The sequence below is a fragment of the Prinia subflava genome, chromosome 3 (genome assembly GCF_021018805.1).
Source record: "Prinia subflava isolate CZ2003 ecotype Zambia chromosome 3, Cam_Psub_1.2, whole genome shotgun sequence".
NCBI classification, from domain to species: domain Eukaryota; kingdom Metazoa; phylum Chordata; class Aves; order Passeriformes; family Cisticolidae; genus Prinia; species Prinia subflava.
The window spans coordinates 15399927-15420747 of record NC_086249.1 but is presented as its reverse complement, the minus strand read 5'-3'; the positions used below and the strand labels follow the sequence as shown (position 1 = coordinate 15420747).

The window sequence follows — 20821 nt, the reverse complement described above, 5'->3', positions numbered from 1 at the left end:
AGGGAAGTGATTCCAGCTTCCTGCCTCATGTTGTTGCTAAGACATAGTGTACCTGAAGGGCATTACCCTGTCTGCATTATGCTGCAGGTTAAGGTTAAATAGTAGTATGAAACTTATTTTAATCATGTCAGCTTTAGCTTCTGTAAGCTGCAATCTGCCTTTTTCTTGGAGTTTTATCTTTTTTTTCTCTAAGTACTGGATCAAGTGAAACAGCCCAGACAGACTTGCACAACACACCCTGAAATAATGAACAGCTTGGGAAGTTTAAATGACAATTTAGACTCATAAACTTGGGATCACTGCTTAGTACCAAAATCAAAGCACTGTGCTTGTGAACTGGCCAGTGCTGCAAAAAAGGCTGCCCCTTGCAAAAGGTTTTACACTTTCCATATGGAATAATACTATTTCAGTCGTTACCAAATACAGTTTGCATGAACAGCTCTTCCCTTTCCTCCTCCCATCCAAACTTTCCTGGCACAGTTAGCTAGAAACAATGCTCTGGTGGCCAAGTTCACAGCAGTGGTTGGGGGTCAGCTGACAGTCAGGTCTGTCTGCCCTCTGGACAAGCTGTCACCCTACAGAGTACTGCCAACAAAAAAGCACCGGGTTACTGCTTAGACAAAAAGAGGTGCAGTTCAGTTCTGTGCTTCCCTGGATGGAAGAAGATTCATGTCATTGCTGAAGCTCTGCATCTGGAAATGGCCTTGGCCTCAAACACACCCTGTGCTAGGCTTTGGTTATCTGGGCTTCATAGCTACCAGCCAAGACACCCCTACAGAGGCTTGAGAGGAATGTCTCCACGGAGTGCAACCTGAAACTGTCAGGTAAGTTTCCATCTATGCTTTGTTTACAACAATAATGACCACAGGGAGCTCCCTTTGGCTCTAAGACCCTCTGCACTTGGTAAGTCCCTTCCCCCTGGGCTTGTGTCAGTCAGCAGAGAGATAGCACGGAACAGAACTGGGCTTGTTGTCTCCCTCCCATCTCTGACTCTCTTCTGTCATGTTTGGAAGTTGGGGAGAATTTCAGCTACTCTCCTGCGTAGCTGGTTCCTTCTTTCTTCTCTTTCCCTTTCCTTCTTCATCAGTGATGGGTACTGCCTCCATGCCTTGAATGCATTCAGTGTAAGTCTCCTGAAAGAAATTAGGGACACAAGGAACAAAGTGACAACATGCAGATGTGTACATGACATAACAGGCAATCAAAAGAGAACTTCTGTTCAAAGGAGGAATTCAGATCTTGAGGATTTGTCCTTTGCTATTAGTCAGGGCTGTCACATGTTAAGCATCTACATGCAGACCATTTCATTGGTAAGTCAATCATGCTGGGGAAAAATAACATATTGCCCTTTTCTATTCCTCTCCACCAAGAATTTTGCTCTTCTCTCTGACAGGATTCATTAGCTGGTGTTTGCTTAGCACTCTAAAGATGAAAGAGGTTTTTTTGAAGAATAAACAGGCCCTCTGAAGGAAGTTTCTTTAGAAAAAATGCTGGCTCATTTGGTCTAAACCAACCTCTTGGAAGTGCAGGCAGCTAGGCTCCAACTCTTAACTGATTTTAACCACCCCATCAAAGGTGCCCTTGCCCTGGGTTCCCATCTGGGCAATAGGGAACCACAGTCCTGTCTAAAGAAGGGTTTGTTATGGTAAGGTCTGAACTGCAAGTGGAGAAAGAAATAAGGAACAATATCAGGTGATTATGCTTCTAATAGGAGGTCGTATGTAGAACAAATCCAGTCTCTTCCTGGGTTTGACTTTGCCCTGGTTCCTCCAGTTTGCTGGCTTGTTAATGTTAAACCATGCACTATTCAGACCTTACCAATACAGCAAGAACAGGTTTGTTCTACCACATAAGAGGTGAATTTAGTTTCATTCTTCCTCCATGGTGCTGCAGATCCTGTTGGGGCTGTGCACAGGCACAGTCTATTCATGACTGCATGCAGCTACCACACTTCCCATGATGAGGCAGGTGAACAGACTTCTGTCTTCTGCTGAACTTTGACAATAGTTTTTTCTTCCTGCTAGAATGCACTTTATGGGACAAGGAGTGGACTGGGTGTGTCCAGCTCCAGCCATGACTGGTAGAACTGAGTGCTCTAGTTTTTGCTGCCAAGTCAGGTTGATGATGGCATAAATGTAAAGACTCCTAAAGTAGGATTTCTAGTTGATGAACATTGGATTTGTGAACTAAATCATTTGCTATGGACAAAAAAGTACTATGTAATTCCTACACAATCATTTGGCTTGCTATAATTGTACTTAAAGATTTTCCTAAGGCAGCTTTTAGCAGAAGCTGCATGGCCAGATCTGCTAATCAGCTTAGGAAGTTTCAGCTTCTTATCCTTACTTAGGCTTTCACTGTATTCTCTTTTTTCAGATTTAGAAGTCCTGTGAAGGGTGCCATTACACTTTCTTTTCCAGGCTACATGGAAACTTAGCATAAACCTCTGCTGATGCTCTCTGCGCACATGATAGAAGCAAAATACCAGCAGTATAGAACTTGTTTCATGTGTTCCTGGGGAGCAGCTGACCTGTCAAAAGTAGTACCTAAAATAATCTACAGGGTATATTAAACTAAAGTAAAAAGAACCAGTAAGGGAACTAGAGTAAGTGCTAGAACACTTACTTGTTACTGTGTTCAGTAGCAATCCTCAGCCTCTCCTGTAAGGCCCTTTTTTCCTCCGTGGTATGATCAAACCATGCCCAGAAGCACTTCCTCACAAGGCAGACTGTGTGGAAGGTACTTGCTCTCTCCTCCTGAGCAGAGAGATAATCCTTGTACTGGGGAGGACAAAGAAACAGGTGAGAATGGCTTTTTTTTCTTCTACCACTACATACTCCTAACCTCTGGCCTAATAAATAAAACAGTGGTGACTGTGGCAGTGAAGGGTAGTGGGCACAGGAGTGGAGGAAAACCAGCAGGGAGTAGGATGAGAGACTGGACAGTGAAGGAGCACTGTGTAAGAGAATTCTGTGTGGAAGAGAGTGATGCAGAGTAAGAAGCTGAGAGAAGGTCTCTGGAAAAGGGAATAATGTTGTTGGAATGGGGATAGCATAACTCTACAAAGGTTGTACTGCTGGTGGGTGAACTGGCACTGTGGTGAGGGGAAGGCGCAGCAGCAGCCAGCTCTCTCGGTATCATTTCTCCACTGTGGTGCAGGCCAACCTTTAGCCAGTTCCTGAAGCCCCGTCTCAGTAACATATGGGAATAGAAGTCCTCAGCTTGAGACATCTTCTCCCTGAGACTCTGCTGGGCATCCTGCAGCCAAGTCATCAGGCATTTCCTCTGCAGGCCCAAGCTGTGGTGCCTTTGTGCCACCTGAATGAAGACAGCAGAGACAGCAGCTGGTTACCTGAACTGGTGACAGTACCTAAGTATAAAGCCACAGAAAATTTGGTGCACTAGAAAATCATCTCAGCTTTTTGGGGCTGCTCAAATCCAGATTTCTGACAGCTGGAATAACTTATAGGACCCCACAAAGAGGGGTACAGCACAAGGAACAAGACCAGTCTCTCTACCCGGCCACTGCTGCATCACTTCTAGAGAAACCCCTTTTGAATGAGATGCTCAGTTTAACAGATGGTGAATGGGGTAGAGACATGTCTTGTAACAGCTTAGTCCAAGCCTGTCCATAATGCTGACCAGCGGGGTGGACATATGGAACAGCTTGTATCCATCTCCCTCTTCCCAGCTGGAGGCCTGCGTGCATTTGGTGAAGTACTGTGAATAGCTCCAGTTGCAGTGACTTAAATGGAAGCTTTCCAATTTAGCCGTGGGCTCTGGCTGGATCTTCAGGATACGGCTGAGTGTTATCAGTCTCTCCCTGATAAGGGATGCTGACTCAGTCACGTGTGGAAATGTTTCATTAGCAATATTCCTGCATCGAGGTCTCGGAAGCTGCCACTCGCTGTTCTGCACTGAGGATACGGCCAGGATAGAATAGACTGTTGGATTATCACCTGTAGTGTCCTGCCACTAGCAGTGGCCAACTCTGTACCAGCAACTTCAGAGTGAGTGAAAGTCCTGATGATAGACTGGGGTTAACTCCTGCAGCTGAAGTTGCTTGGCAGTATCTCACTGATAAGCATTGCTGTGGAGTAGAGAGCTGGCAGGCACATGTCATCTAACTTTAATATTTTTTTTTCTGTTTAATCCTGTTTAATCAGCTATAAATGAGGATGCCATCCCTGCGGGTTTTTAATGGCTTTTCATGATTATTGTCAGATGGGCTGATTTAAAGAACTAACATAAAGCCAGGGTATGCAGGAAGAGTTTTTGCTTTTTCCACCTCTACCTGGCCTAAAAGCCTATTAAGGCTTCTGCTAAGTGCTGCATCTAGTTTTTCCCTTCCTCCTATGGCAGCAGTCATTTCCTTTACCCTCAGCACTTACCATTAGGTTTTCCTTGGCTTGCTCCCTCAGCCTTTTCCATGGCACTATTCCCAGCTTTTTGAGAAGGACCTTCTCATAGTGATCTCTAGCCTTTTTCTGGAGCTGCTGCTCTTTCTCCAGCCTCCTCTGCTTCTCCAGTTCTTTCTGCAATATAAAAAGCAGTAGTTTTAATTCTCTCAGGATGAAGAGGATATTTGGTAATGACAATAGATTATCATATTGGAGCTGGAGGTTCTGACCTGACAGGAAATAGGGATCTGCCTCATCTTTAGCACTGCAGACTAGACATGACCCCATGCAGCAGAACCTGTGTCCTTAAAGCAAACTGTCTTCTGGGAGATGATTGTATTCCTGGACTCCCTTAGCCTGTGTATCAGCACTACAGTTTGGAGTTACTGTAACAGACATGACACCTGTGGCTACCACAAGTGCTGATGTATCAGGAACCTTCTTTGATGTCCAAAACATGTCCAAAACCGATTCTGAGTTTATGCATGGACCCTACCACTTCATCTAGCCTAAACAGCAGGGGAGTGATGTGGGTATTTTGTAACTGCATAACACAACTTTTGACTGATAACTCGAGGATGAATGTCAAACGTTCTAAGACACTCAATCCAAGTAGAACAGTAGTTGTAGGTTGAATTCCTGTAGGATTTTAAATGTGTTATTTGGGTTATTAGGACAACTCATTTCCAAGTAACAATAATGAAGTGCAGCTATTCCTAGGTTAGCTCCAAGAGGAAAAGGTGCCCTTGATGTAACTGTCAGGCTTGTTTACTTGTGAATCATGTGTTTGTGACTGGTATCACTGTGTACATTGGAGGAGCGACAAGAGTGGCAGGAATCTGAGAGTAGACTGAACATTCTGCCACTGTGAGGGGCTTATGTGGCTGTATCTCAGCAGACAATGTCCAGCAGCTGGGACCTCTAGTGCTGCTGAGGAGACAGACAGCATATACTTCATAGCATGTTTGAGACACAGCCCTTCCCCTAACACTGCCAGCAAGGACGCAGATTGTGAGTCTGTATTGTGAGTGCTGTGCTGTGGAACTCTGCTCTACCAATGAAGACCTTCAGTTCCCATCACTCTGGCTGCTGACTGAGTACCAGTGGGTAATGGATCTTCTTCCCTATCCCTCCTAAAGTGGAAGAAACAGGTGAGGCATTTGGTTACCAGCTTCTGCTGCCTTCTCTCCTCCCGGCGCTTTTCCTGCTGTGCTTTCTTTTCCTCGGCTTCCTTCCTCTGTCGTGCTTCCTCTTCAGCCTTCAACTGGGCCTTGAAATGGAGAAAGGTGAAATTCAATTTGTTTCATGTGACTTTTTCTATGAACACAGATTTCTAAACTTTCCTAGTATTCCCCTTAATATTGACCAGCACCTGAAAACTCAGCAGGTGAAGTTTTCACATACTGGGCATGATCTGTGCTCAAGAGTGAACTTGAAGGAAGGGACGGGGAGGAGGGACTGTCCTTTTTACTACCCATATACATATCTCTATCTATCTATTTTTCTATGTGTGTACATGTATATCTTTCTTTGCCCAAAGTTATAGTATTTGTCCACTCTTCCTCTGAAAAAATGTAAACCGTACACCAAGTAATTTATTGAGAACTTGACTACTGAAGTCAGTTCTGAATCCCTAGGCACTGCTCTCAAGTTTCATTTCCACATGCAGCATTACAGGTACCCAAACATTTCCTTCCCCAGACATTGAAGATCACACTTTCTAATCAAATTTACTAGAAATGTTTTAAGAGTTTAATACCCTGACTTGAAGAAGGCTCCTCTGTTGCATGTGTATCACAGAATTTGTGTATTAACTATGCAAACAGTCAGTATATTCCCTCTTCAGCAGAGATTTGCTAGGAAGTTGTGGATTTTTATTAGGTGAGACTGTATATCCTCAAGCTGCATGTGACCAGAGAAGAAAGGCAGGGAGGGGAACCCCACCACTGCCAGGTCCCATCAAGTCCATCTCTCTGTGTACTTCCACCCTTACCATTCTCAGCAAAGACAAGCTTCAGTCATGTGGTAGGTGTGAAAAAAGTGTTGGGGGTAGTAAGGGAGACTGCTTCTAGAACTGCAACTTCAAGATGAGGTGTCTGCCTATGATACAGCAGGGCTGGTGCTGCAAAAGCAGCAGTAACTACTTTATTTGGTATGTGATGAGCATTTGCTTTCTCACAAGTCATAAAACTCCTGCTTTAGATAAAGGGCCTTTTCTCCCTGACTCTGGGGTAAAATCAGTTTTTCTTGTAACTGGAATCATGTGAAAGACACTTTATTTCATTTTCCGCTTCCCTTACCAATTTTTCCTCTGCTTTTCGTTGTTTGGCTTCTTCTATTTTCTTCTTCTGTTGTGCCCGCAGAATCGCTCTCTCCTCCATCCCTACAGAAACAAAGGACATAAGGCTTAGTGGAAACCAGCTATGGTGTAATGGCTGAAGTTTGGTGAACAAGGATGCACCACTCTATGCCAGGCTCCCTCTTCCTTGGCAATGCCAGCACAAAGGGACTTGCTTCCTACTGCCCCTTGCAGCCGGCAGTGTCATGAAAAAGGAACCTATAAACATTTGTGAGGTGACTCAGGACCATGGCAATTACATTCACTCTACCCTCCTTGGCTGACAGTCACAACCATAAGGCTCAGTTATAAATGAAGCTGTATTCAGAGGGTTTGTCCCTCCCTGCCTTTCCTGACTGAGGGCCAAGGCTCAGGGCACATGATTTAGCAGCAATTGCTCTGAGGTCTCCAGTAAGCTCCAACTGCTTCTTTAAAAGCAATTCCATGACAGCATCATTGTCACAGTGACATACAGGTACTTGGTCCCACTAGTAAGAAATTACTGCTTAATGCTTCTTCTGGAAGATAAATTGCAATGGAGTGATCTTGCTGGCCATCAGCAAGGTGTTACACACAGAACATGCAGAGGGGTTGGGGACCTGTGCTTGCTTCCTCTGCAGTTGCAAACAAAGCACAGCCTGAAGCAACCAATAACTGAGAGGCATTGAAGTGTTTTGACCACAGTACATTTCCTCAGATTCTCCTCTCCTCTCAGCTGTCCCAGGATTCTCTGCCAAGGGAAAACCATTCAGTGATAATTACATCACTGAATTTTTTTTGGGATCTTTAAACACAAGTACTTGAATGCTCTGAAAAATATGCTTGCTGTCTCTAAGGTGTACAGTGTTCAGGCAAATCAGGGTGAATGATGGCTTGGACTAGGTAGCATTGGAGCTGAACACAGGTAGTGAAAGACAACTATTAATGCCTAACTGTCATGGCCAAAAGGGTCTGCTGATCCCAAAACTATTGAAACATCACAATTATCATATTCCAGGCAACCTTTCATGCACACTGTTACTATCCTGCACTGATACAGAAGAACTTGACCTAGAGATGTAACAGAACCCTGATCCTAGTTTACTGATCAAAAGGCAATGTTGCATGTTTATTGTGTTCCAGTGTGGCCAGAGAAGGGGAGATACCTTACAAAATGCAGGGATCTGGAGTTCCTTCCCCAGCCTGGCTATTGTTGTCTCACAAAACCTTGGCTAGGCACTTAAGTCCCTCTGAAATCTCAACACCTCTGTCAAAGTTGGATGAAAATAACTGGCTAGTTTAAGTGTTACCTGGATGCATAATGAAGGGAATGAGACTGATGGCAAAAATCACCTGTACAACTTCTGAGTCTTGTCATAGCAGAGACAACCAGAGGTGTTAGGAGTAACTGCCACAGCAGTGTACTCAGTGTGGACATGAGGGGTGTGCAGCGTCCCAGGTTTTACACATGCCTGACTCACACAGGAAAACAGCTCACCCTTTCCTCTCACAGCACTCGTCAGACTGGGAAAGAAAGTGCAGAATTTTACTTGCACAATATCATCAACCAGCAAAGCTGAGGCAAAGACAGACATTTCCATACAAGCTGTTGAGAAAAAGTGGCCTGGAATGGTGTTTGCAATCTAGAACAATACCTTTCAGTATGGGATGAGGTGAGGTCAGCCGGCTGGAGGGCCTCCTGCCTTGCACTGCTGCCCTTGTGTTTTCTGGCCCGAGAGAATCAGGTGGGCTATGAAAGAAGAGTAAGGAAATTTTTCAGTAAATGTAGTCAGACTGTGTCTCACACCTACCACCTATGGCCTTGTAGCTTCTGTTCTCCATTGTGCTGCATTATCCCTGACACACCTTTCTTCTGCTTCAAATGCAAATGCTGATGCATCCCTGCACAGGAACTGAGTTCCAGGGCTCCTGCATAGTCTGAAATACAGACGATGATGGTCTCTTTTTTCATAACTAAATAGATCCCAGCTGCTACTATAGGGGACACTGGTGTTGATGTTTCTAAGTAGATCCTGCTTGGAACACCTGATGTTGAGCCAGTGCAGGGAGGGAGAAGGAGAGAGAACTGTGGCCAGTCTGACACTTCCTTTGAGGCTAAGTCATAGCTGAGAGGAACAGCAGATAGCACTAGCATGGCTGAAATGTGCCTGGCAAATTCTGGCTCAACTTGAGTGGGAACGAGACATGACTAACTGACCCTGCTTTATTGAGGGCATATACCTCAAAGGGGTTGTATTCTTGCATCTGGATTGTTTTTCCTCCCTGGTTTGAGAAACAGAATTGTTAAATGTCTGGGTTACAGCCAGAGCTTGTGCTGCCTCTTCTTTATCACTGTTCAGCTTCTGATTTTCCTGCAGTTTAAGGATCAGCTCTTGCTGTTTCTGAAGCTGCTGCCTCTGCTCTTCAATCACACGTTGCTGGAAGGTGTGACGGTCCTCAAAACAACTACCATAAGCAGGAGATGTCTTTGGACTGGGTGCCTGAAAATGCTGGAGAACTGTGGCTATTTGATTCATAGCCTGGTCCTGGGTACTCAGAGCTGCATGCTTAATGGTAATCTCCCAGGCAAATTTGGAATTTCTGCAGAAATGAGATGTGTGAACAACATCCCAATAAGTCTGGTCTCTGGTCTGATCAGGCTCTTTCTGTATGAGGCAAGTTTCAGTTGGCTAGGAGAAAAACAAAAAGAAATGAGGAAAATTTAGCATTGATTAAAACCAAGCACTCTTCTGCCCTTCCTGCATAGTGTTTTTTTAAATGCAAATCTAGTGAGATGCCTAAGAAGTAGGGTAATCTCAGCTATGCAATCTTTATCCAGTCAGGCCAGAGGGGCCCCATTATGCATAAAATGGAGGCTGTAGAAAAGAACTCTCAAGGAGCTGAGTGCCATTTCACGAGGAGGAAGAAATCCTGATTAGGCAAGAGCTTTGGCAGGAATACATTCTGACTGTTCTGTTAGGGAGCACATTTTAGGACAGCTCGTTTCTCAGGGATTAGCACACTCCCTTTTGAACTGTGTTGTCCCTGCTCAGCACTCAGATGGAGAATAAAATTAAAAACAGTTGTTGAAGTGATCTACACAGCTGATCTACTGAACAGTTCCCTTTTAGATGGAAGAGAAGTCTACAAGGTGCTGCTTCTTCATGCCTCTTTTCCAGCTTTGATAAATGTTACCACAAAACAGGTGCACAGCAGGGAATGAGGCACCTTTCTGACAAGTTCTCTGAAGAGGCATCAGCTATAAGGTGTGCTTTCAGATTCCTAGGTCAAACCTTAAATTCAGTCCCATTCCTTAAGCACAAATTTTACCAGTGCAGCAGAAGAAAAATATGGACCTGCTAGGATGGTATAAGCACTGAAAGAAATCAACTTTTGCTTACACTTCAGCAGACAGAAAGCTTGACCTGTAACATGTGTGTGTGAGCTCTAATACTGATATTAGGACACTGATATTGTACAGGTTTTATAGACAGATCCAACCTGACAAATGCCAATTTAAGGAAGCAACCTCTGATGCTTCTCTTTTACCTTCCTGTGATGTGCATTATCCTCAAACAGCCAGTGACAACCTTTTTTTCTCCCATAGTTAAAAGCAGGAAAGCTGCACTGGCATGAAAAATATCTCTTGTCATGCAGTCAAGTTATTCTTTTTAAGTCTAAGCTGGCATCAAAGATGTAACTAATCTCTCAGTAAAAGTGATCTGGGGGTGGGATGCTCACTGCGACTCAGAGTACATGCAGGGTTGTTCTTTGGCAGCACTAGAGGTTATTTTTAAAACTCATCCATTGTCCTTCATGTTTGCCTCTGATTTTTAGACTTCTCTCCTGAACAGTTGCAGGGAGGTATTTGGGGGTCATCCTGGGAAAGCAGCTTTCCTCTGGGACCATGTATTCTTTACTTCAGACTGCATAAAGTAAGTACTTTCTAAGAGTACTGCTATGCCAACAGGCAAAGCTACATGAGAAGGATTTACCTTGTCTTGCTGTAAATCTTGATGAGGGTTTACTTCTGCTGTCCCAAGCTTGTTAGCCTCCAGTGGCCTGTGCCCACCTTTCCCCAGTGACACAGCCTCCAGCAGCTGTTGCATCTTTCTCTTTGTCTGCTCCCTCCTTATCTGCAGCTCTCGCTTTTCCGTCTCCTCTCGGCTCCAGTGCTGCCAGGCCAGAAAGCAGCGGCGCAGGAGGCATCGCTGGTTGTGCTCCTCAGCCAGTTGGGTTTTCCTGAACGAGAAAGTGTTTGTGTTATGGCAGGAGTGAGGCTTCTGCCCAGGCACGAAGCCACATCAATTCCCAAGTCTTTTTGTTGCTTAACTCTGAAGGCTCTCTGAAGCTGTACAGAGCTCCTCCAAGGAGGAGTGGGAGGGTTGAAAGGATGCCTGCTAGTCTGTATTAAGTTTCCCTAGGTCACACTTTGCAATTTCCTGTGGCATCTCTGGGATGCAGGACAGCTGCAGAAGAGGTATCGTGTTCCCTGGCCAGCTGCACCTGGGGAAGTGACAGCGTCTCACCACTGCAGCCTGCCAGACACCTGCGAAGGGAAGCATTTTCTCTGGATGATAGGGAATTCATCCAACAGCCTCCTTAATGAAAGGCACTGGACAAAATCATCTCTGCTGTACTTCTACTGAAACAGCAAATATATTTATCAGGAATAAATTTGGCAACTCATATCCTCTGGAGCCCAAAGCGTGCCAGGGTGAGTTTTCTAGGAAAGATACTTACAGAGACTGAGACACAGGCTTGTTGGAAAGTGCTAAAGCTCTCGTTTACATCTGTCCTCCTTTTCATCTGTGCCACAACGCCTCTGGCAGACTGCAGGCAGTGGAGCAATTTTCTCAAAAAGCTGCTGTTTCCCTCCTGCTGGATAACTGACAAGCTCCTCTTACAGCCCCTGATCGCTGCTCTGCCCAAGTACGGCTGTAGCAGGAGGAATTCCACAGTAAAGGGGCACTACCTGTTTTGATCTTGGAGATGAATTTCCAATTGTTGTGTCTGCTGCTCTACTTTCTGAGCCCAAGTATAGTTTCTCCAAGCTCGCAGGGCCTTCAGCTGGCATCTCCAGTCAGCAAGGGCTCTGGCTTTTCCCATTTTTATTCTGTGCTCCAGAATGACTTTCAGCCAAGCAGAGAAATGTCGTTGCAAGCACTGCAGGGGAGAGTTTCAGAAAACCAATGAGCAAGATACAGCCTGTCACACAAATACTGATCCTCTCTACCCTTTGCCTGTTTTGGCCTTCCTTTTTGAGATTCTTTCTAGAATCCTCATTTTCAACAATTATCTTGAGGATTAAAAAAAAAAGTATTGCAGAGCATGTGCAGGTCTACAAAACGCAGAAAGGGTCTAGCAAGAGACATCATATCAAGGGACTCTATGCTTTGGAGTGAAATGAACTTAGTTCACCAAGTATAAAGGAATGAAATGGGTGAGGAACATACAATTTCTAGAGACAGAGAAAATATTTTCAAATCAAGAAAATGTCTAAGATGCTACAGGTAAGAACACATCTGTGAATAACTGCTGCTTTAAAAAAAATTAACTTAGACAAAAATCAAGACACTTCCTAGAGTGAATTTATGACATGGCCTCAGCTCATCCTCATTTCAGCAGGAAGCCAAACCTTTCCCCTATTGTGTAATTAGACTCGCTGCCTTTGGGAGTAAATTACATTGTACAGAGCAGCAATTTGCTATCTAATCTACCCCATAATTCTAGCCCTGTCACTGCAGACACTGTTCATTTTGATCCTCCAAGTGGGTCAACTTACAGGACTCTGCTGTTCCCCTTTTGTCATAGTGCCTTGTGTTAATTGCGTTCCTCTCTCACTGAAATCTTCAAATGGAATCTTACAAAAAGTCAATGCATTAGCTGTTTCTTTCTGCTTTAGGAAAGTAATCAAAATGTCACTATTGCTTAGCTCAGCCAAGCTGTATCTTCTCACATTATGCCAGTCCTGAATTGTTCTGTGGTTTCATTCAGGCTTATCTTCACCGCTTAGACTGTGCTGGAGAGAGGTTGTGTACTGCTAAACAGCAGCCAAGCCCAAATCCAGCAGATGGACAGATGGATTGAGCTGTGAGGAGAATCACCATCAAACCTACAGGATTCTTCCGCTGAAAAAAGCCCTAGATGTAGCTATATAGACATCAATGATGAGGACTGCTCTATTAATTAAAAACATTCTGTGATGGATGGCATTCATACCTGCACTCAGGAAATTTATTTCCTTTGCTGACACTGCCCATATAAAATTATTCAGTACTAAAAGATCACTCTTTAGTTGCTAGTATTTGATATACAGTATCAAATACTGTATTTGATACACATTTAAGCCAGAGCTGACCATGGTACCAGAATAACGAAGGTGAAACAAAAAGATTCCTACTAGGAATTATTAAAGTTTGTTTGTGTTGAAAGAGCTGTTGCAGTAACACAGAATATCCTACTGGCGTGCATCAACTCTCAGAGCCACAGATCAAAATTCATCCAGGCTGCAGCATTTCTCTTTCCTCTCCCTGTTCCTGAACTAGAGTGTGCAAGGCAATCTTTAAAATGCCTTCCCATGCATACAATAGGGGCTTCTCAGGCCTTGGTGTGCCACTTTCCCCTTTTATTTCCTTCCTTGAGGGAAAACAAATCTCATTCCACTTCCTCCTGTACATCTCCTTACTTTTTGATTGCAGAAGCCTTTATGGTCTCATCTGTCTTGTGAGCCATGTCTTTTCGACAATTTTAAGTGAAATATTCCACTGGATACATTTTAGGCACAGGCCCAGTGGGGTTGGCACCTCAGGATTTCTTGCTCCCAGTCTTACAAGACACTTTTGGCCCTGCTTTCCTACTTTCCTGATATCAGGAGGTCTTCAAAAAAGTAAAAAAAATCTGCATAAGCAGGACTTTTTACTTCAGGTTTGCAAATGGTAGCCAAGGGCAGGTAGCTCAGTGTCTCAGATAAAGAAAGGTGATGCTCACTCTCTGCTTACTGATCCTGTGCAGCAGCTCCTGAGCCTTTCTCTGTTTCTCCTCTCCTTGCTCTTCTCTCTTCAGCAGCAAGGGTGGTGACACAGCAGACACCTCCTGCATTGACAGCTTCTGAGTTTTTTCTTGTCTCTTCCCCTCCCTGCAAAGTGAACAAACACACAGATCTAACATCATGATATACAATCTAATACCTTCTCTTTTTGGCCAATTGCAAGAGAACCACCTCTACAGCTTACAAACTTGCTGATTTTAACTCGGCCTTCTTAAAAACCACCTCTGTAATGGTTTGGGAGCCCAAAGATTAACCAGTCTGGTGCATTTCCTAAACACAGAAGGCAGAAGGAAATAGTAAATTATTTCAGTATATTTCATTAAAGCACTTGTATAAGAAGATTTACGATCTCAGGCCTGCCTAAGTAATAAATGGCATTCCTGAAAGTGAGATCTCTGTGACAAGACAAGCTCAGCAGAAGAAAAAAAATGATGTCTGCAGAATTCTCAGCCGAGAATGCTCTTTATTCTCTCATAGTAGGGAAAGAATTGCAAGTGCTAGACTTCCAACAGAGACCTTTTTTCTTTTATTTTTTTCTGTGTACTGGCTTTCACGTGGCATTAGATGCTAACAAGGCTGGATGTAACCACAGAGCTGATGGAGAGAATGCACAGCGGTGCAAACACCCTGCTGCCTAGTGATTCAGTGCACATAATGGCTGAGGGGAGGATAACACTGTTCTTAGCCCACCTTCCCACTCATGAGACTCTGCCACTGGTGTTAGTAACAGAGGAATAAAAGGTTTTGGGAGAGTTCAAAGTCAGTAACAGCTGTTTTGTTTGGGATCACCACTGCTCTTATATTTAGCAAAAGGACCTTTTAAATGGCTTTCATCTCTCCACTCCCCCCACACCCTCCTTACATTCTCCAAACTTTTGCCACAGTGTGCTTCTTTTCAGCCATTTCCTTTCGCAGCTTCACTATTTCCCTCTGGATCTCCTCCTCCTCCTTCTTAGCCTGCAGGGCCTTCCTTCTGTCCTCCTCCTGTGCTCGGAGCCTGGCCTCAGACAGAATTGCTTTCTTCAGGGACTCTTCTTGTCTCTGAAGCTCTAAAGCCTTCTGATACCTCATTCGGTTTTCTTTCACCTGGGCAAGAGAAAATTGGCAAAAGTCAAAGCAAACACCAAAGGCTGAAGAATTTGAAGTTCACTGTACACTGCCAGTGTGACTGGTGGGTCACAATCCACCTTTCACATGAAGCAAGAAGCCCTATCTGTAGCAGGCACTGACTGGAGAGACTGTGCTCTTGACCAGCAAAACACTCCATGTGAGAGTGAAATTAAATCAATACTCCTTAATGGGAGCAAACTCAGAACTGACTGCTGTGGCAGCTCTTCTTGTCAGTCCTCAGAAAAACGGGGAAAACCTCAACAGTTTTAGTGAAAGCTGACTGTGCAAACTGCTGAATGACTGATGTGCCCATGGAAATGCAGTAAAGTTTCAGCTGAAATGTGGAAGAGTATCTTTGGGTGGTTGCTTCCAAGTCAGAGATTATTGCAGGCTGTGAGAGAATACTGGGGAGGTATCACTGAGCATTTACTCTAATCCTATAATCCTCCACCTTATTCCTTTTAACTGAGCTGCTGTGCCTGCTCACCTGCTTGTGTCTGAGCTCCATGATTATTCGTGGATCTGCAGGTTGTTTTTTTTCCTTGATCTCTTCAAGTCTGAGGTGTTTTGCTATCCCACAGTTCACAGCTTCACTCTGCAAAAGATGCTGGAGGTATTTCTGGACAGAGGAACTTTCCATTTCACATTCCAGATAGCTGCACAAGTCTGAAATGAGAAATTCGGATTATCTCAGGCTAGGCTGAAATGAATAAACCCTTCTGTCTCAGATCACAAAGCCTAATGTAATTAAAGGGATCACTTCCCCAGACTGTGAATGCATTTCTGATGAACGTGGACATACTGACTGCACTCCATTTATCCCCAGAGCCTTAATCAGTCTCCCATTGAACACCCTAGAGCACTAACAATGTTTCCATTTTTTACTGTCTTGCCTCTGAGCATCTCAGACGGCTGTATAAACTTGACAGGCCTCAAAAATACCTGTTCACAAAAGAAAAAAAACAAATTCTCTTTTTACAAAGGGAGACATTGAATGTTTATGAGGTGCCTTTATGCAGCCCTACAGCAAATGCTGTAAGATCTGGGGGACAAAAATAATCACATATAATCTTGTTTCTACTGAGTCCGCTGTCCTCACCTCAAAACACGTGTCCCCTTTCAGTCTGACAAACCATAAGGCCTGACCTCCTTCCCCAGCACAGCCTCAGAGAGGAAACCAGGACTTTGCAGTGCTCTCACCATCAAAGTGCTCATACTTTGGAGGGGCTGCAGAAGGCTCTTCCTGAAGGACAGAGTCAATGACCTCTTCTCCATCGCTCAGCTCCAGTTGCAGTTTGGACTTCATCCAGTTACTGAGCAGCTCCTGGGCTACCATGAAGAAAGAGACTGATGACTTCACTTGCTTAAAAAAATATATGGCTAAGTATAAACTAGCAATAGTCTGGGATAGTTATATCACATGCTAGGAATGGCTGAAACCGGATCTGTAACAGAAAGTGGAATAAAGCTAATAATTTTGTTCTTACCTTCTTGATCTGTAAAAGAACAGGAAGAGAAGGTGGCAAACTTTTCCCCTGTCATGTATATCAGAAATTAATTCTTCTCCACCTCATTTTTATACGATTCTGCAGACATTTGGATCACTTTCTTGCATTTATCAAGGAGATGGAATTCACATGAGGTAATTCATAATTTAGATAGCTTTCATATGTTTTACCTCTGCACTTGCAGACACTTAGATGGTTTTCACATGTGCAGCCAAGGCTGTCATCTGCTAAATTCAAAAGAACCACTATTTGGACAAACTTTTGCTTCATGTGTACAGGTTAACCCTTTGCAAATACCACAGAAACAAGTGGTGAGTCTAACTACAAATCTGTCAGGTGGCAAGCTTCACCTGGCACTCAGGGTTAAGACTGCAGCTACAGAAATGCACCCATGATGAATGTGGTACTCTTCAGTGAGCTCAAATGCCTAATGAACAACTGGGTATGAAGTCCTTCACTGGACTGTTGCCATCTCCATTCTTCTGTGGAAAAACGAAAAAATTCTTTTTTCAGAGTTTCTTCTCAAAAGCAAGGTCAGCTCATGTGTCTGCTGCCTCAACAAAGCAGCTGGCCTTGCTGCATGGGTGGCCAAGCTGCTCCTGAAGCTGGACACAGGGCTGTAAACTGCAAGGCATCAGGAGCAGCCCCACGAGAAGTGGAGCCATCCTCAGCCATCCGTGCAGTGAGGATGGACAAAGAGCTGGGACCTCAGCAGCCACTCCAGTGGGAGTCATTACACAGTGTAAGACACACAGGCAATGGACAGGAGCAAGCAGCTGCTCCTAATAGCTGCTCCTAACACAAGTGAAGATGCTCCCTGGTACTTCTAAGGCAATAAAACCTTTTTCAAACTTTCTTTGAAAACAGGGCGTTTTTTGAAGAAAACATAAATCTAATGTTCATTGTCTTTCAAATCACTTTTATTCTCTTTCATAATCTCTCCAGCCAGAACAGGAACAGGGAAATACATCTGACAAGAGAAAGACGAGCGTAAAACAACGTGCCACTTGGGGAAGTGTGACATTTTTGACTGGGATTTGTGATCTTCTCATAACTAGAGTAAAAGTCTTCTGGCACTTCTCTTATTGATACCTTCCTTTACAAAGTGGGCTTTGTGTAGTTACTACCATTAACTATTGTAATAATGAATTCCAGGTGAAAAAAATTCAGTTGAGGTAGGAACAATTCTGAGGGATTGGTAGCTATAAAAAGGAAAATCCTAGCAGAGAAGGGCAAACAAAAATAATAAACACGAGGAATGTAAGCAACCTTCCCACCAAAGGAAAAGACAAGGCTTTTCACCAGCAAAGACAGCTCCTTTGGAGCCATTGGCTGTATAATGCATTCAGACAGTGCACTGTAAGCAGGTAAGTGTATTCCGTGCTGTTAGTTGAACCCTTGATGATTACAAGTGAAAAAGCTGACTTCCTGGATTGAAGTGGATGATCTTAAGATGTGTCGTCATCTTGTTCTGTAATGCTGACTTTTGATTCTTAAAAGAATGGTTAACTCAGTTTCTAAAATCCTCTCAGCTTTTTACACTGCAGACATATTCTAGTACTGATGGGTGATAATTTCCCTCCTTTTTGTTTTTTAAATCTACCACAGCTTTACTTTCAAACTTCAGCAAGCACTTTTGGCTGCAGGCTTTACAAAAGAAATATTTAGTTAGGTAATTAGTGAGGAAAATCTTACATGGGAATCAAAACAAAACCACATTGTTATTCACAGATGTGAAATTTACACAGAGCAACTCCATTTCCACAACTAATCTGCTATCAGAATTATGTCAGGTAATTTCACCTGGTTTCCTATAGCACACTAACTTGGTTTTGACCACACAGTGTATCTTCAAGGACAGTTTTTTTCCTTGTCTTTACCTGATATCTCCAGGAGACAGAGAGATTACCCTTCTCTCAAGCATGCCATTTAAGATCTGCCTTGAACTCCAGCAATTGATCCTTCTTATGCCTTTCTCCATTAGACAAAAGACATCTTACTATAAACTCAAGCTTTGCAAGAGACTGTTCAGGTCAGAACCACAAAGCTGGATCAAGAACAGTTCATTTTAGGCACCTTGTGGCAAGCAGAATTTTACCTCACCTTCCTCACAGGCCTCACGTTGAACTTGCAGTCGTTCTGCAGTTTCCCAGCTTGTCAAAGGACCCCAAGGCCTCTGTGGACATCCTGACTTTTGAAGGGAAAAAGCTTCAGAGACAGCATACTCAGAGGCTTGGTCCACTCTCTTAAATTAAAGAAAGAAACACATTTCTAAGGATATTCATTTTTACACTTCCTATATCCACATTTCTCCTTTGGAGAGCAAACATCAGTGGGAATGTAACACAAAACAGCATGGCTGTTATAAGGAATTGATTTCTTTTGAAATGCATTTCTACAACTGCTTGACTGCATAAACTGGACTTAGAAGTCATTAGGCAATAAAAACTCATTTGGCAACTAGTGCCAAACACAGAGACTGGAGAACACAGAGAGAACAGAAACACCCAGCCTCCAGGTGCTGGATGGAGACTTGCTGAGCTAGTGCCCAGCAACCAGCAACTATGAAATTTGTTATCAGCTTTTTGTCACAGCCAGGCTGAGACTTCCTGTCCCATATTCATCTCTCTGAAATATTAATGGTCCTGATGTGTCACTGTGTTTTCACAAGTAACGCCTGTGCCCCAGACAGTCCAGATTGCTGAACCCCTTCCCTCTGTGCTGCTGCCACAGGCCCAGGATGCCGCTGGAGGAAGCAGATACACTCCTACCAGCCACAAGAAGCAGGCTGAAGCTGGGAGCACTGGGTGTGCCCAAGGAAGCAAAACAAGGGGAACCTCACGCTAGAATTCATTTTCTTTGATGTCAGGTGGTTGTAGGTGCAGGACACAGTGCTTTGGGGTAAATCTCTTGTATTACTTGCCCAAAAAGCTGCAGCACTCCTCAACAGCAAGTTTTGTGTGTTGAGTTTTATGCACAGCAACACCTTATTCTTCATAGAGTTTGGATTGGAAGAGACCTTTATAGGTCATCTAGCCCAGCCTCCCTGCCATGAGCAGGGACATCTTTGATAACACCAAGTCGGATAGGAGTGTTGCTACTTGAGGGCAGGAAGGCTCTGCAGAGGGGTCTGGACAGACTGGATTCATGGGCTGAGGCCAGTTGAATGGGGTTCAGTGAGGCGAAGTGCCAGGTCCTGCACTTGGGTCACAACAAGCCCAGGCAGCACTACAGGCTGGAGCAGAGTGGCTGGAACGCTGCCTGGCAGAAAAGGACCAGGGGGTTCTGGCTGACAGCAGCTGAACACGAGCCAGCAGTGTGCCCAGGCGGCCACAAAGGCCAATGACATCCTGGCCTGGATCAGCAGCAGTGTGGCCAGCAGGAGCACCAAGGTCACTGACTGTCCCTCTGTACTCAGCCCTGCTGAGGCTGCCTCGAGTCCTGTGTCCACTTTTGGGTCCCCAAATTCAAGAAAGATACTGAGGTGTGTATTGAGAGAAGGTCAAAGCTGCTCTAGGGTCTAGAGGAGCAGCTGAGGGAACTGGGATTGTTTAGTGTGGAGCAATGGAGGCTCAGGGGTGAAGTTGTCACTCTCTACAACCACCTGAAAGGAGGATGTAGCCAGGTGGGAGTTTGTCTCTCCTCCCAGGAAAAAAGGGACAGGGTAAGGGGAAATAGCTTCAAGTTTCGCTATGGGATATTTAGATTGGATATTAGCAAAATCTCTCCACTGAAAGGGAGACCAGGCATTGGAACAGGCTGCCCAGGAAAGAGGGGGTATCCATCCCTGGAAATGTTCTAACAACTGTTGCACTTGGATGTAGCACTTGGGGACATGGTTTAGTGGTGAACACGGTGGTGCTGGATTAATGTTTGGACTTCATGATCTTAGAGGTCTTTTCCAACCTTAATGATTCTATGATCTTCAACCATCTCAAGTTACCCAGAGTCCCGTCTAACCTGATCCTGAACGTCAATGCGTGAGTTATTCCGCCTTGCCCCATTGTTCCAAGCTACCCGATCCAAACCTCGGCAGGGACTAAGGAAAACCACAGCGTCCCCACCTCCCGTGCCTCTTCCTGAGCCCGAGTTTCACAAGGCAAACTTTGGCGCCGTTCGCTCGAGTGCGGCGCGGACTTCCCACCCGCCGGCAAACAGCACAGCCCTGGGAAACCTCATCGCTGATCCTGACCCTGCCGTGCGAGGTGCCCGCGATCCCAAGGAAGCGGGATCCCAGGGACGCGTCCCGCCCCCGGCGCCCCCCGCGCCGCAGAGGGGAGCGGGCCGCGCTCCGCCGCCGCGCCCCGTTACCTGCGGGAGGCGCTGCCCGCGGCGCAGCCCCGGCCGCTGCCCGGGGAGGGCCATGGCCGCGCCGGGCACCGCCGCCCGCCGCCCGCCGCTCCCGGCCATGGCAACGGAAGGGCGGCGCCCGCCC

The 20821-nt window shown here is 44.9% G+C and overlaps 1 protein-coding gene across 2 annotated transcripts; it reads right to left on the bottom strand.

The window, feature by feature from the left end:
* Positions 1-255: 255 nt before the first annotated feature.
* Positions 256-20814, bottom strand: LOC134548835 (coiled-coil domain-containing protein 191-like). 2 transcript variants are annotated; one of them, XM_063393963.1, is made up of 16 exons: positions 20698-20814; positions 18490-18631; positions 16079-16207; positions 15366-15544; positions 14631-14854; positions 13708-13855; positions 11693-11883; positions 10713-10959; positions 8959-9407; positions 8373-8467; positions 6701-6783; positions 5569-5670; positions 4392-4535; positions 3166-3318; positions 2626-2780; positions 256-1133 (listed from the first exon to the last, which is right to left on the bottom strand). In XM_063393963.1, exons 1-16 carry the CDS (start codon positions 20794-20796, stop codon positions 1001-1003), a joined length of 2673 nt encoding a protein of 890 aa, XP_063250033.1. In that variant the 5' UTR covers positions 20797-20814; the 3' UTR covers positions 256-1000. The 2 variants fall into 2 exon arrangements, with proteins under 2 accessions (XP_063250033.1, XP_063250032.1); XM_063393962.1 differs by lacking the exon at positions 20698-20814 and having other exon boundaries at positions 16096-16207; positions 18490-18628.
* Between the last annotated feature and the right edge of the window lie 7 nt (positions 20815-20821).

Excerpts from the sequence above, each read along its gene's own strand:
- LOC134548835 (XM_063393963.1), bottom strand. The coding sequence starts at position 20,796 with ATGGCCGGGAGCGGCGGGCGGCGGGCGGCGGTGCCCGGCGCGGCCATG. Across the intron at positions 5,671-6,700 it reads GAAAAGCAGAGGAAAAATTG|GCCCAGTTGAAGGCTGAAGA; the intron begins GTAAGGGAAGCG and ends CTCCATTTCAAG. Across the intron at positions 1,134-2,625 it reads GCTACTGAACACAGTAACAA|GAGACTTACACTGAATGCAT; the intron begins GTAAGTGTTCTA and ends AATTTCTTTCAG.